At 26.3% G+C, this 14,301-nt stretch overlaps 1 protein-coding gene across 5 annotated transcripts in view; it reads left to right on the top strand.

Moving 5' to 3' along the window:
- The window catches only part of comm3, a 207,000-nt gene that overhangs the window by 130,795 nt on the left and 61,904 nt on the right, over positions 1–14,301 (top strand). For 2 of the 5 annotated variants that reach the window (XM_075303544.1, XM_075303545.1), the window contains exon 2: positions 8,984–9,873. The exons of 1 other annotated variant lie outside the window; for it this stretch is intronic. In XM_075303544.1, the coding sequence (XP_075159659.1) occupies positions 9,423–9,873 (451 nt within the window). In that variant the 5' untranslated portion in view covers positions 8,984–9,422. Of the gene's footprint in view, positions 1–8,829; positions 9,874–14,301 lie in introns of all 5 variants that reach the window. 2 more of the 5 variants (XM_075303543.1, XM_075303542.1) reach the window with 2 other exon arrangements.

Here is a 14,301-nt window from a genome sequence, read left to right as displayed (position 1 = left end):
ATCGGTTCAGATTTAGATATAGCTCCCATATATAGCTTTCGTCCGATTTACACTCATATGACCACAGAGGCCAATTTTTTGCTCCGATTTAGTTGAAATTTTGCACAGGGAGTAGAATTAGCATTGTAGCTATGCGTGCCAAATTTGGTTGAAATCGGTTCAGATTTAGATATAGCTCCCATATATAGCTTTCGCCCGATTTACACTCATATGACCATAGAGGCCAATTTTTAACTCCGATTTAGTTGAAATTTTGCACAAGGGGTTGAATTAGCATTGTTGCTATGCGTGCCAAATTTGGTTGAAATCGGTTCAGATTTAGATATAGCTCCCATATATATGTTTTTGTGATTTCGACAAAAATGGTCAAAATACCAACATTTTCCATGTAAAATCACCACTGTTTAGTCGAAAAGTTGTAAAAATTACTCTATTTTTCCTTAACTTCTAATGCATATATATCGAGCGATAAATCATAAATAAACGTTTGCGAGGTTTTCTTAAAATTGCTCCAGATTTAAATGTTTCCCATATTTATACCCTTCACCACTACTGTGGTACAGGGTATAATAAGTTTGTGCATTTGTATGTAACGCCAAGAAGGAAAAGTCTGAGACCCATCGTTTAGTATACCGATCGTCTTAGAATTAAATTCTGAGTCGATTTAGCGATGTCCGTCTGTCTGTCTGTCTGTCTGTCTGTCTGTCTGTCTGTCTGTCTGTCCGTCTGTCTGTCTGTCTGTTGATGTATTTTTGTGTGCAAAGTACAGCTCGCAGTTTTAGTCCGATTGTTCTAAAATTTGGTACAGGGTCCTGTTTCGGCTCAAAGACGATCCCTATTGATTTTGGAAAAAATCGGTTCAGATTTAGATATAGCTGCCATATATATTTTTCACCGATATGGTCATAATTGGCGTGTATATCAACCGATCTTCCTCAAATTCCGTACATCCGAATATTTTATGAGTCTCGAAAAACTTGCAAAATATCAGCCAAATCGGTTCAGATTTAGATATAGCTCCCATATATAGCTTTCGCCCGATTTACACTCATTTACCCACAGAGGCCAATTTTTTGCTCCGATTTAGTTGAAATTTTGCACAGGGAGTAGAATTAGCATTGTAGCTATGCGTGTCAAATTTGGTTGAAATCGGTTCAGATTTAGATATAGCTCCCATATATAGCTTTCGCCCGATTTACACTCAAATGACCACAGAGGCCAATTTTTTGCTCCGATTTAGTTGAAATTTTGCACAGGGAGTAGAATTAGCATTGTAGCTATGCGTGCCAAATTTGGTTGAAATCGGTTTAGATTTAGATATAGCTCCCATATATAGCTTTCGCCCGATTTACACTCATATGACCACAGAGGCCAATTTTTTGCTCCGATTTAGTTGAAATTTTGCACAGGGAGTAGAATTAGCATTGTAGCTATGCGTGCCAAATTTGGTTGAAATCGGTTCAGATTTAGATATATCTCCCATATATATCTTTCGCCCGATTTACACTCATATGACCGTAGAGGCCAATTTTTAACTCCGATTTAGTTGAAATTTTACACAGGGAGTAGAATTAGCATTGTAGCTATGCGTGCCAAATTTGGTTGAAATCGGTTCAGATTTAGATATAGCTCCCATATATATGTTTTTCTGATTTCGACAAAAATGGTCAAAATACCAACATTTTCCTTGTAAAATCGCCACTGCTTAGTCGAAAAGTTGTAAAAATGACTCTAATTTTCCTAAACATCTAATGCATATATATCGAGCGATAAATCATAAATAAACTTTTGCGAAGTTTTCTTAAAATTGCTCCAGATTTAAATGTTTCCCATATTTATACCCTTCACCACTACTGTGGTACAGGGTATAATAAGTTTGTGCATTTGTATGTAACGCCAAGAAGGAGTAATCATAGACGAACCTTTTAGTATACAGATCGGCTTAGAATTAAATTCTGAGTCGATTTAGCGATGTCCGTCTGTCTGTCCGTCTGTCTGTCTGTCTGTCTGTCTGTCTGTCTGTTGATGTATTTTTGTGTGCAAAGTACAGCTCGCAGTTTTAGTCCGATTGTCCTAAAATTTGGTATAGGGTCCTGTTTCGGCTCAAAGACGATCCCTATTGATTTTGGAAAAAATCGGTTCAGATTTAGATATAGCTGCCATATATATTTTTCACCGATCTGGTCATAATTGGCGTGTATATCAACCGATCTTCCTCAAATTCCGTACATCCGAATATTTTATGAGTCTCGAAAAACTTGCAAAATGTCAGCCAAATCGGTTCAGATTTAGATATAGCTCCCATATATAGCTTTCGCCCGATTTACACTCATTTGCCCACAGAGGCCAATTTTTAACTCCGATTTAGTTGAAATTTTGCATGGGGAGTAGAATTAGCATTGTAACTATGCGTGCCAAATTTGCTTGAAATCGGTTCAGATTTAGATATAGCTCCCATATATATATGTTTTTCTGATTTCGACAAAAATGGTCAAAATACCAACATTTTCCTTGTAAAATCGCCACTGCTTAGTCGAAAAGTTGTAAAAATGACTCTAATTTTCCTAAACTTCTAATACGTATATATCGAGCGGTAAATCATAAATAAACTTTTGCGAAGTTTCCTTAAAATTGCTTCAGATTTAAATGTTTCCCATATTTTTTACTAACATTGTGTTCCACCCTAGTGCATTAGCCGACTTAAATTTTGAGTCTATAGATTTTGTAGAAGTCTATCAAATTCTGTCCAGATCGAGTGATATTTAAATGTATGTATTTGGGACAAACCTTTATATATAGCCCCGAAAACATTTGACGGATGTGATATGGTATCGAAAATTTAGATCTACAAAGTGGTGCAGGGTATAATATAGTCGGCCCCGCCCGACTTTAGACTTTCCTTACTGGTTTTTCTATAGAAAATTTTGTCAAAATTTTATTTCTATAAAAAATTTCATCAATTTTTCTTTATAGAAATCAAATCGTGACAAATGAAATTTTGACAAAAATTTGAATAAATACTTCAAAGTATTTTTTTTTTAATTTGGTAGATTTTTGGTTTATTCTATAGAATATTTTGCCAACATTTTATTTGTATAGTAAATTTTGTCAAAATTTTAGTTGTATAGAAAATTATGTCAAATTTTATTTCTATAGAAAATTTTGTCAAAATTTTATTTCTTTAGAAAATTTTGTCAAAACTTTATTTCTATAGAAAATTTTGTCAAAATTTTATTTCTATAGAAAATTTTGTCAAAATTTTATTTCTATCGAAAATTTTGTCAAAATTTTATTTCTTAGAAAATTTTGTCTAAATTTTATTTCTATAGAAAATTTTGTCAAAACTTTATTTCTATAGAAAATTTAGTCAAAAATTTTATTTCTTTAGAAAATTTTGTCAAAATTTTATTTCTATAGAAAATTTTGTCAAAAATTTATTTCTATAGTAAATTTTGTCAAAATTTTATTTTTATTGAAAATTTTGTCAAAATTTTATTTCTATAGAAAATTTTGTTAAAATTTTATTTTTATAGAACATTTGGTCAAAATTTTATCTCTATAGAAAATTTTGTCAAAATTTTATTACTATAGAAAATTTTGTCAAAATTTTATTTCTATAGAAAATTTTGTCAAAATTTTATTACTATAGGAAATTTTGTCAAAACACACAAAAAATTTTTTTTCTGATTCAATCACGAAATTAATTGATCCAATTAATTTTTAATTGAAATGTCTTCAATCACAGAAATGATAGTATCAATTAAAAAATTAATTGGCAGTCAATTAAAAAAATAATTGATCCAATTAAAAAATTAATTGATACTATTAATTTGTGTGATTGATTTTTATTTCAATTAAAAAATTTGTTGATTCAATTAAATTTTTAATTGAATATTTTTTAAAACTCAATAAAGATTTTAATTGGAAAAATTTTCCTGAAATTTTTTTCTGTGAACTTTATTTCTATAGAAATAAAATTTTGTCAAAACTTTATTTCTATAGAAATAAATGTTTGTCAAAATTTTATTTCTGTACAAAATTTTGTTTTGTTTTATAGAAATCAAATCGTGACAAATAAAATTTTGACAAAAATTTGAATAAAAACTTCAAAGTACATTTTTTTTTTAATTTGGTAGATTTTTGGTAAAAATTTCTTAAATTTTGGTAGATAATTTTTTTTTTCAAAATGTTATTTCTATAGAAAATTTTGCCAAAATTTTATTTCTATACAAAAATTTTGTCAAAATTTTATTTCTTTAGAAAATTTTGTCAAAACTTTATTTTTATAGAAAATTTTGTCAAAAGTTTATTTCTATAGAAAATTTTGTCAAAAATTTATTTCTATAGTAAATTTTGTCAAAATTTTATTTCTATTGAAAATTTTGTCAAAATTTTATTTCTACAGAAAATTTTGTCAAATATTTATTTCTATAGAAAATTTTGTTAAAATTTTATTTCTATAGAACATTTGGTCAAAATTTTATCTCTATAAAAAATTTTGTCAAAATTTTATTACTATAGAACATTTTGTCAAAATTTTATTTCTATAAAAAAATTTGTCAAAATTTTATTTCTGTTCTGTTATTTTATTTTACGTTTCGGAATTACCACATTCCTCATCAGCATCCTCTACTTGCAGCAAAACTATCAACCAATTATCAGAATAAATTCAGGCAATGAACCACACTTGAACCTTCCGAAAAAAGGTTTTGCATGATAGCCGGCTTATGCCGAAATAAATTCGTACAAACATATCTCTTTTCCTATGCCACTGTCAAATCATCGGTTTGAGTGCATTTGGCTGGGTTTATTTTGAGCGTGCTTCCTCCTTTTTCCATTCGTTTTGTTTTGTTATTGTTGGTTTTGTTCTTTAAGCATTGTTGTTGTTTTTTTTTTATTTCAGCTTAAAACCATGCTTTGACTAAACTACAAGTGTAGCTTAACCAACAGAGGAAACGAAAATTTTGTTAAAAGTTTATTTCTTTAGAAAATGTTGTCAAATTTTTTTTTCTATAGAAAATTTTGTCAAAATTTTATTTCTATAAAAAATTTCATCAATTTTTCTTTAAAAAAATCAAATCGTGACAAATAAAATTTTGACAAAAATTTGAATAAATACTTCAAAGTATTTTTTTTAAATTTGGTAGATTTTTGGTAAAATTTTCTTAAAATTTTGACAAAATTTTATTTCTATAGAAAATTTTGTCAAAATTTTATTTCTATAGAACATTTGGCCAAAATTTTATTTTATTTCTATATATTTTGTCAAAATTTTATTTCTATAAAAAATTTTGTCAAAATTTTATTTCTATAGAAAATTTTGTCAAAATTTTAGTTCTATAGAAAATTTTGTCAACATTTTATTTCCCTAGAAAATTTTGTCAAAATTTTATTTCTATAAAAATTTTTCTCAAAATTTTATTTCTATAGAAAGTTTTGTCAAAATTTTGTTTCTATAAAAATTCTACTAAAACATCAAGATTTCTATCAATCTAACAAACAGCAGAAAATCTATCAACTGTGGCAACCGTGTTTATATATCGCCATGATCGTCTCCTAGTCCTTTTCCTCGATATTAGACGTTTGCAGTTATGGACTCAATGGGACTTCTACCCTCAGAAAAAAGTGGACGACATTTTTTATAGCCGATTTAACAATATTTTAGTTCATGAAAATTAGTTTATATTAGAAAAAAATCCTTTTTTAATTAATTTTTGCTAATAACATGAACTAAAAATGAGAAAAAAATTGCATACAAATAAAGTACACAATTAAACAAAATTTAGTTTACTTAAATTGCGTTCATAAGTTTATGAAATGAGAAAGTTTTCCTTAAATAATGTCTGTCTTGAACTCCATATAAGGCTATAATGTCATTTTCACAATTTTCAACTCCTATCTTGTCTTTCAATATATGAAATTTTCTTAAACAACAGAAAAAAAATTATTTTTAATAAATTTTCATCAATTTGACAAAAATTATGAACTCATTTGTGACACGTTGCAATTAGTAAAATATTTTTGTTAAAATTCACTTTTTCTAGGTGCACTAAGGCTTTCTATTGATGCAGTGTACCGTTCGATTTTTTTTCCTGTGTTTCGCATAAAAATAAAAAGTTTTTGGTTTTTTTTTAATTCAATGTATAGAAATACATGTGCTTCTCACCAGATAACATTGTATTTAACTCTAGAATTTGGCCAATCGCCCTGGGTTCTTTGACCCATTTTTAATCTTTAGTCTTTATCAATATCTATCTATGATCTATATTCGAACACTTGCCATAGGTTTGTAAATACTGTTGTTGTTTTTATTGTTGTTGCCTTTAAGGTGTTACCTCAAACCATGAGTTGACTCATGAGTTGGCAATGCTGTAAAAACAACAAAATAACAACAATAACAAACAAACACATAAAAGCCAACGATAACAAAAACCTACATCACATGCATGCATTTTTATGCACATGATGAAACATTGATTAACAGTGATATATAATTTTTTTGCAATCATAAAAAAATATGTATTAATTATTTTTTTATTGCGAGTAATGGATTGCGATGACAGTTATTGATTCCTTTGTATATGTGTGTCTGTCATAATTTTGTAAAAGAAGTGCATACATTTTATTTATTAATTATAAAAGGGAAAATTTTAATTTAAGAATTTACCATAAAAATTTAGATCATATTTGGTAAGCAATTACTAATAAATGGAAATCTTTTTTATTTTTAGTTTTTTATTGTCATTGATGAATTTTTTATTCTTCCAATTAAAATTCGACTTTTTTGCTATAGTTCGATTTTGAAGATTACAAAAATTCAGCTTTGATCGTTTTTGATAAAAAGTAGAAATTTCGATTTTTGAGTTTTGTATCTCTAATAAAATGTAAACAACTCAAAGAATTTATAATAAGTATTCTTAAAAAAAAAGTCAAGCAAGGAGAGAGACTCACTTCTCATCCCTTTTTAGGCGAAACCACTCATCAAAAAAATCAAGCAAATCCGAGAAATTTAATCTCCGAAAAGGAGGGATTAGGGAAAAAAGAGAGAGAGAGAGAGAGAGTAACCTTCAACTAAATTAAAAATTAACTTTATAATATTTTTATACCAACCACCATAGAATGGTGATGGGGGTATAATAAGTTTGTCATTCCATGTGTAACACATCCAAATGTCGATTTCCGACTATATAAAGTATATATTTATTTATTTATTTATTTATCAATTAATTACATTTACAATAAAATTATAAATATAATTGTAAGCTATGACTGCTAGGGTCTTAAGCTTCAAGCAAATTATTGGCTAGAAAATGTAGTCTCTAGACGCCCAAGAAGTAAAATCGAGAAGTCGCTCTATATGGGGGTTATACCAAAAAATGGACCGATACACCAATTTCGGCACACATATTTGGGGTCCCAAAATACCTCTAGATTTCCAATTTCAGGCAAATCGGGTAATAAATACAATTTATAGAAGTCCAAGAATAAAAATCGGGAGATCGGTCTATATGGCGACTATACCAAAACATTGACAGATACGACACACCTCTCTATGGCCCTTAACTACCTCTAGATTTTCAATTTCAGGCAAATCGGATAGAAAATACAGTTTCTAGACGCCCAAGAAGCAAAATCGGGAGATTGGTCTATTTGGGGGCTATACCAAACCATCGACCGATACGGATCATTTTCGACACACCTCTTTATGGTCTCAAAATACCTCTAGATTTCCAATTTCAGGTAAATCGGATAGTAAATACCGATTCTAGAAGCCCACGAAGCAAAATCGGGAGATCGATACTGACCATTTTCGACACACCTCTTTATGGTCCTAAAATACCTCTAGATTTTCAATTTCAGGCAAATCGGATGAAAAATATAGTTTCTAGACGCCCAAGAAGCAAAATTGGGATATCGGTCTATATGGGGGCTATACCAAAACATGGACCGATACGGACCATTTTTGGCACACCTTTTTATGGTCCTCAAGTACCTCAAATCGGATGGAAAATACAGTTTCTAGACGCCCAAGAAGCAAAATTGGGATATCGGTCTATATGGGGGCTATACCAAAACACACGGAATGACAAACGTATTATGCCCTCATCACCATTCTATGGTGGTGGGTATAAAAATAGTTCCTTCCTACCAAACGAAATTTTAGACAAACAAAGATCGTTTCCCTTTTGTGATAAACATTTATTATTTTAGAGGATATAAAATTAATTTCATAAAGACTAACTCAAAAAAATCCGAGCTAATTGCATCTTCTCCCACATCTTTCTCACTTCCACTAGGTATTTTAGTTCTTAGCACCTTTTTCTGTAATGCAAACAATGTAGAAGAAATTATTCGATTTTATATTTTTTCTTAATTTTGCCTTTCGCCTGAACGGAGAATCGAATCGCGGACCGTATAGTTTGTAAGCCAACGCACTATCCACTAGGCTAGGTAGCTGCTATTGTCATCAACAGATAGTTATCGCTATGACCATCAACGCACAAGCAACGCAAACAGATTATATTTTATAGCATAGTTTTCGGAGCCCACGAGCCGATTAAAGAAACTTTATTTAACAGGAACATTCCTTGTTTATCATATATTTTGGGAAAATATTTGAAAAAAAAAAAAAATAAAACCAAAAATACATTGTATTCGAAAAAATTATAATCGACTTTAATTGTAATATTTTTATTATTTATTTATTAATATTTAGTAAAAATCTACTTTTAAAATATATATAATTTTAAATTATTCAGAGGCTCATGCAGTTTCTATGAAAATATTTGTTTCATATTATTATTTTTTTTGTATTAATAATACATGTAGCAGAACATTGATTCGTGTTACTTTGAAAATTAAACATAACCTCAGATATATAAACAATATTTTTTTAATATAAAAAAATATGCACATATACACACAATTAATTAGCATTTCTATGCTAACAGATGCTAATGAAAATATAATAAAAAAACTCTAGGAATATTAAAACCAAAAACAACAACACTCAACTGAAAGGTAACAGCGTAAAAATTTATACATGAAAATTAAAAAGACTGGATCTCCATAATAAAGTAAAAAATACAAAAAATATTAATAAATAATATACAAATACACTTTACACCTGCAACGTGGAAAAATCTAAGATCAACAAAAGGGAATTTTTGCAAAAAGAATTTCAGTCACAAAATGACAACGGGCCATTAAAGACAGTGAATTCGAAACTAAAAAATAATAAAAAAATATATATTTAAAAATTTTACACTACTAGACAACAAATATTTGTATTTATAAATCAAACAACAAATCTTAAACATTTTAATACAATTAACTTACAATAAAAATAAATACAAATAAGTAAACAAAGTGTGTGACAGTGAGAAAGAGAGATAGAGAAAGACAGAGAATACATTTCAACCATGTCAGATATGCAAATATTAACCAACCTCACCACTGCCGTCAGCAATTCTACTCTGGCCAATGTCACCTCCACTGCCGCCTCTCTAATTAACGATACTTTCGACTTGGATTTATTACAAAACTATACAGTGCTAATTAACAAATTAGAACAATTGGCTGTGGGTGTCGATCCAACTTTCGGCAATATTTCGGTGGATCATAAAGAATTCGAAATATCTTTAGGTAGTGGTGGAGCTTCAGTGGATTTGGATTTGCTGGGTGATCCCATAGCTGCTAGTCGTGCCGGTCCTCCTCATATTACCTATGCCCATGGCCTGGATGAGGCCGAATATTCACGTGTGGTCAGTGACATATGGATTGGCGTGATACTGACCTTACTGATTGTTTCTGTGATATTTTTTATATGTGTCTGCTTTTTATATCACAAATTTCAACAATGGAAAAATTCATGTAAGTAAAAGTAAAGCAAACAAAAACTATAGCATAAAGTGAAAACAGGGCCCGTTGATAGAGGGCTTAAAATTGAATTTAGTACACCCTATTCTTTTATTCAGCGAACATAAAGGAGGCCATTTAATTTATGAGACATGGATTAGATCGGGTAGAGAAAACATTTCGATATTTAAGAGTTGGGGGTAATATCTTTTTCATCTTTTCTAAATCATCTATAAAGACACAAGGGAAGGTCTATGGTTCGGTCGGGCCCAACACAAATCATATTAAGTATACGTGACCTAAAAATACTTTTCCAAATGTCGGGTAAAAAATGCGGCTTCTAAGCTCTCATAAAATCAGATCGGGTGATCTGTACATAAGAAAGGGGGCAATATCAAAACATGGGCCGATATAAACCATATTTGACATAGCTTTGAATTCCAGATAAAGCGGGTCTATGTAGCCAATCCTTGATCTTGACATGATACCGATACCGTGATACTGGCAGTGTTGCATCCACGTTTCCACTCAAGCCAAATATAATCTACCAAAATTTGAAAAAAATGTTACTGTTAAAAACGTACAAATTAAAAAAAAACATATTTTTAAGTGTTTGATCAAATTGTTGTGGTTATTATAACACATTTTGTTTCTGCGAGAAAAAAGTTTTATTAATCTTTTTCAGAATTCTATTTATTATTTTATGGGTGTATAAATATCCCTTGAATTGCAACATTTTAAATATACTTAGCTTGCACCAACAAGAGAATGTTACTACTTCTACAAAAAGGGAGACAAAGGGACACTTTGATAGGATGACCTAAAACTAAAATTAAAATATTAATAAAACTAATATTACAATATATAGTATTGATTTATCTAAAATTAAGTCCAAATCTTATTTCTATATAAAATTTTCTCAAAATTTTATTTCTAAAGAAAATTTTCTAAAAATGTTATATTTATAGAAAATTTTCCCAAAACTTTATTTCTATAGAAAATTTTGTCAACATTTTATTTCTATAGAAAATTTTGTAAAAATTTTATTTTGATAAAAAAATTTTCTCAAAATTTTATTTTTATAGAAAATTTTCTCAAAATTTTATTTCTATAGAAAATTTTTGCTTATTTTTATTCCAAAAGAAATTTTTTCGAAATTTTATTTCTATAGAAAATTTTCTCAAAATTTTATTTCTATAGAAAATGTTCTCAAAATTTTATTTCTATAGAAAATTTTTTCAAAATTTATTTCTATAGAAAATTTTGTCAAAATTTTATTTCTGTAGAAAATTTTGTCAAATTTTTTTCCTATAGAAAATTTCGTCAAAATTTTGTTTTCATAGAAAATTTTGTCAAAATTTTATTTCTATAGAAAATTTTTCTAAAGAAAATTTTCTTAAAATGTTATATTTATACAAAATTTTCTCAAAACTTTATTTCTATAAAAAATTTTGTCTACATTTTATTTCTATAGAAAATTTCGTTAAAATTTTATTTTGATAAAAAATTTTCTCAAAATTTTATTTTTATAGAAAATTTTCTTAAAATTTTATTTTTATAGAAAATTTTCTCAAAATTTTATTTCTATAAAAAATTTTTGCTTATTTTTATTCCAAAAGAAATTTTTTTCGAAATTTTATTTCTATAGAAAATTTTCTCAAAATTTTATTTCTATAGAAAATGTTCTCAAAATTTTATTTCTATAGAAAATTTTTTCCAAATTTATTTCTATAGAAAATTTGTCAAAATTTTATTTATACAGTAAATTTTGTCACGATTTTATTTCTAAAGAAAATTTTCTCAAAATTGTATTTCTAAAGAAAATTTTGTCGACATGGCATTTCTAAATTTTGCAGTTCAAAATTTTATTTCTATAGAAATGTTTGTCAGAATATTATTTCTATAGAAAATTTTCGTATTTCTATATAAAATTTTGTCAAAATGTTGTTGTTATAGAAAGTTTTTTCAAGACTTTATTTCTATAGAAAATTTTGTCAACATTTTATTTCTATAGAAAAATTTGTCAACATTTTATTTTGATAAAAAATTTTCTCAAAATTTTATTTTTATAGAATATTTTCTCAAAATGTTATTTCTATACAAAACTTTTGCTTATTTTTATTCCAAAAGAATTTTTTTTCAAAATTTATTTCTATAGAAAATTTTGTCAAAATCTTATTTCTATAGAAAATTTTGTCAACATTTTATTTCTATAGAAAATTTCGTTAAAATTTTATTTTGATGAAAATTTTTCTCAAAATTTTATTTTTATAGAAAATTTTCTCAAAATTTTATTTCTGTAGAAAATTTTGTCAAATTTGTTTTCCTATACAAAATTTCGTCAAAATTTTATTTCTATTTTAAAGAAAATTTTCTTAAAATGTTATATTTATAGAAAATTTTCTCGACACTTTATTTCTATAGAAAATTTTGTCAACATTTTATTTCTATAGAAAATTTCGTTAAAATTTTATTTTGATAAAAAAATTTTCTCATAATTTTATTTTTATAAAAAATTTTCCCAAAATTTTATTTTTATAGAAATTTTACTCAAAATTTTATTTCTATAGAAAATGTTTGCTTATTTTTATTCCAAAAGAAATTTTTTCAAAATTTTATTTCTATAGAACATTTTCTCCAAATTTTATTTCTATAGAAAATGTTCTCAAAATTTTATTTCTATAGAAAATTTTCTCAAAATTTATTTCTATAGAAAATTCTGTCAAAATTTTTTTTCTTATAGAAAATTTCGTAAAAATTTTATTTTCATAGAAAATTTTGTCAAAATTTTAATTCTATAGAAAATTTTGTCAAAATTTTATTTCTGTAGAAAATTTTGTCAAATTTTTTCCTATAGAAAATTTCGTCAAAATTTTGTTTTCATAGAAAATTATGTCAAAATTTTATTTCTATAAAAAATTTTTCTAAAGAAAAGTTTCTTAAAATGTTATATTTATAGAAATTTTTCTCAAAACTTTATTTCTATAGAAAATTTTGTCAACGTTTTATTTCTATATAAAATTTCGTTAAAATTTTATTTTGATAAAAAATTTTCTCAAAATTTAATTTTATAGAAAATTTTCTCAAAATTTTATTTTTATAGAAAATTTTCTCAAAATTTTATTTCTATAGAAAATTTTTGCTTATTTTTATTCCAAAAGAAATTTTTTTCGAAATTGTATTGCTATAGAAAATTTTCTCAAAATTTTATTTCTATAGAAAATTTTTCTAAAGAAAATTTTCTTAAAATGTTATATTTATAGAAAATTTTCTCAAAAATTTATTTCTATAGAAAATTTTGTTAACGTTTTATTTCTATATAAAATTTCGTTAAAATTTTATTTTGATAAAAAATTTTCTCAAAATTTTATTTCTATAGAAAATTTTCTCAAAATTTATTTCTATAGAAAATTTGTCAAAATTTTATTTCTACAGTAAATTTTGTCACGATTTTATTTCTCAAAATTTTATTTCTAAAGAAAATTTTGTCGAAATTGCATTTCTAAATTTTGCATTTCAAAATTTTTTATTTCAAAATTTTATTTCAATAGAAATTTTTGTCAAAATGTTATTTCTATAGAAAATTTTCTTATTTCTATATAAAATTTTGTCAAAATGTTGTTTTTATAGAAAGTTTTCTCAAAACTTTATTTCTATAGAAAATTTTGTCAACATTTTATTTTAATAAAAAAATTTCTCAAAATTTTATTTTTATAGAATATTTTCTCAAAATTTTATTTCTATAGAAAACTTTTGCTTATTTTTATTCCAAAAGAAATTTTTTCAAAATTTATTTCTATAGGAAATTTTGTCAAAATCTTATTTCTATAGAAAATTTTGTCAACATTTTATTTCTACAGAAAATTTTGTCAAAATTTTATTTCTACAGAAAATTTTCTTAAAATTTTATTTCGATAGAAAATTTTGTCATTTTTTTTCCTGTAGAAAATTTTGTCAAAATTTTATTTCTATAGAAATTTTTGTCAAAATGTTATTTCTATAGAAAATTTTCTCCAATTTTTTTTTTCAAAATGTTTTGTCAAAATGTTATTTCTATATAAAATTGTCTCCAAATTTCATTTTTATAGAAAATTTTGTCAAAATGTTATTTCTATAGAAAATTTTCTCCAAATTTTATTTCTATAGAAAATTTTGTCAAAATTTTATTTCTTTAGAAAATGTGGTCAACATTTGATTTCTATAGAAAATGTGGTCAAAATTCTATTTCAATAGGAGAGGAATATTTTACAAAATCTACCAAAACATCAAAAATTTTACCAATTTACCAAACAGTAAAAAATCGACCATTTTTGGTTGCATCGTGTCAGGCAGAATTTAATCGAAATCCACTTGACTATATTACTAATTTTAAAACTCTGGTTTTTTGGAGCAATAAAGTTCAGTAACACAGTACTTTGTCAGTATTATATATGGGTCCAGAAG

Source organism: Haematobia irritans, chromosome 4 (assembly GCF_050003625.1).
Source record: "Haematobia irritans isolate KBUSLIRL chromosome 4, ASM5000362v1, whole genome shotgun sequence".
NCBI classification, from domain to species: Eukaryota; Metazoa; Arthropoda; class Insecta; order Diptera; family Muscidae; genus Haematobia; species Haematobia irritans.
The sequence above is the reverse complement of the archived record's forward strand: the minus strand, read 5'-3'. Positions and strand labels throughout refer to the sequence as shown.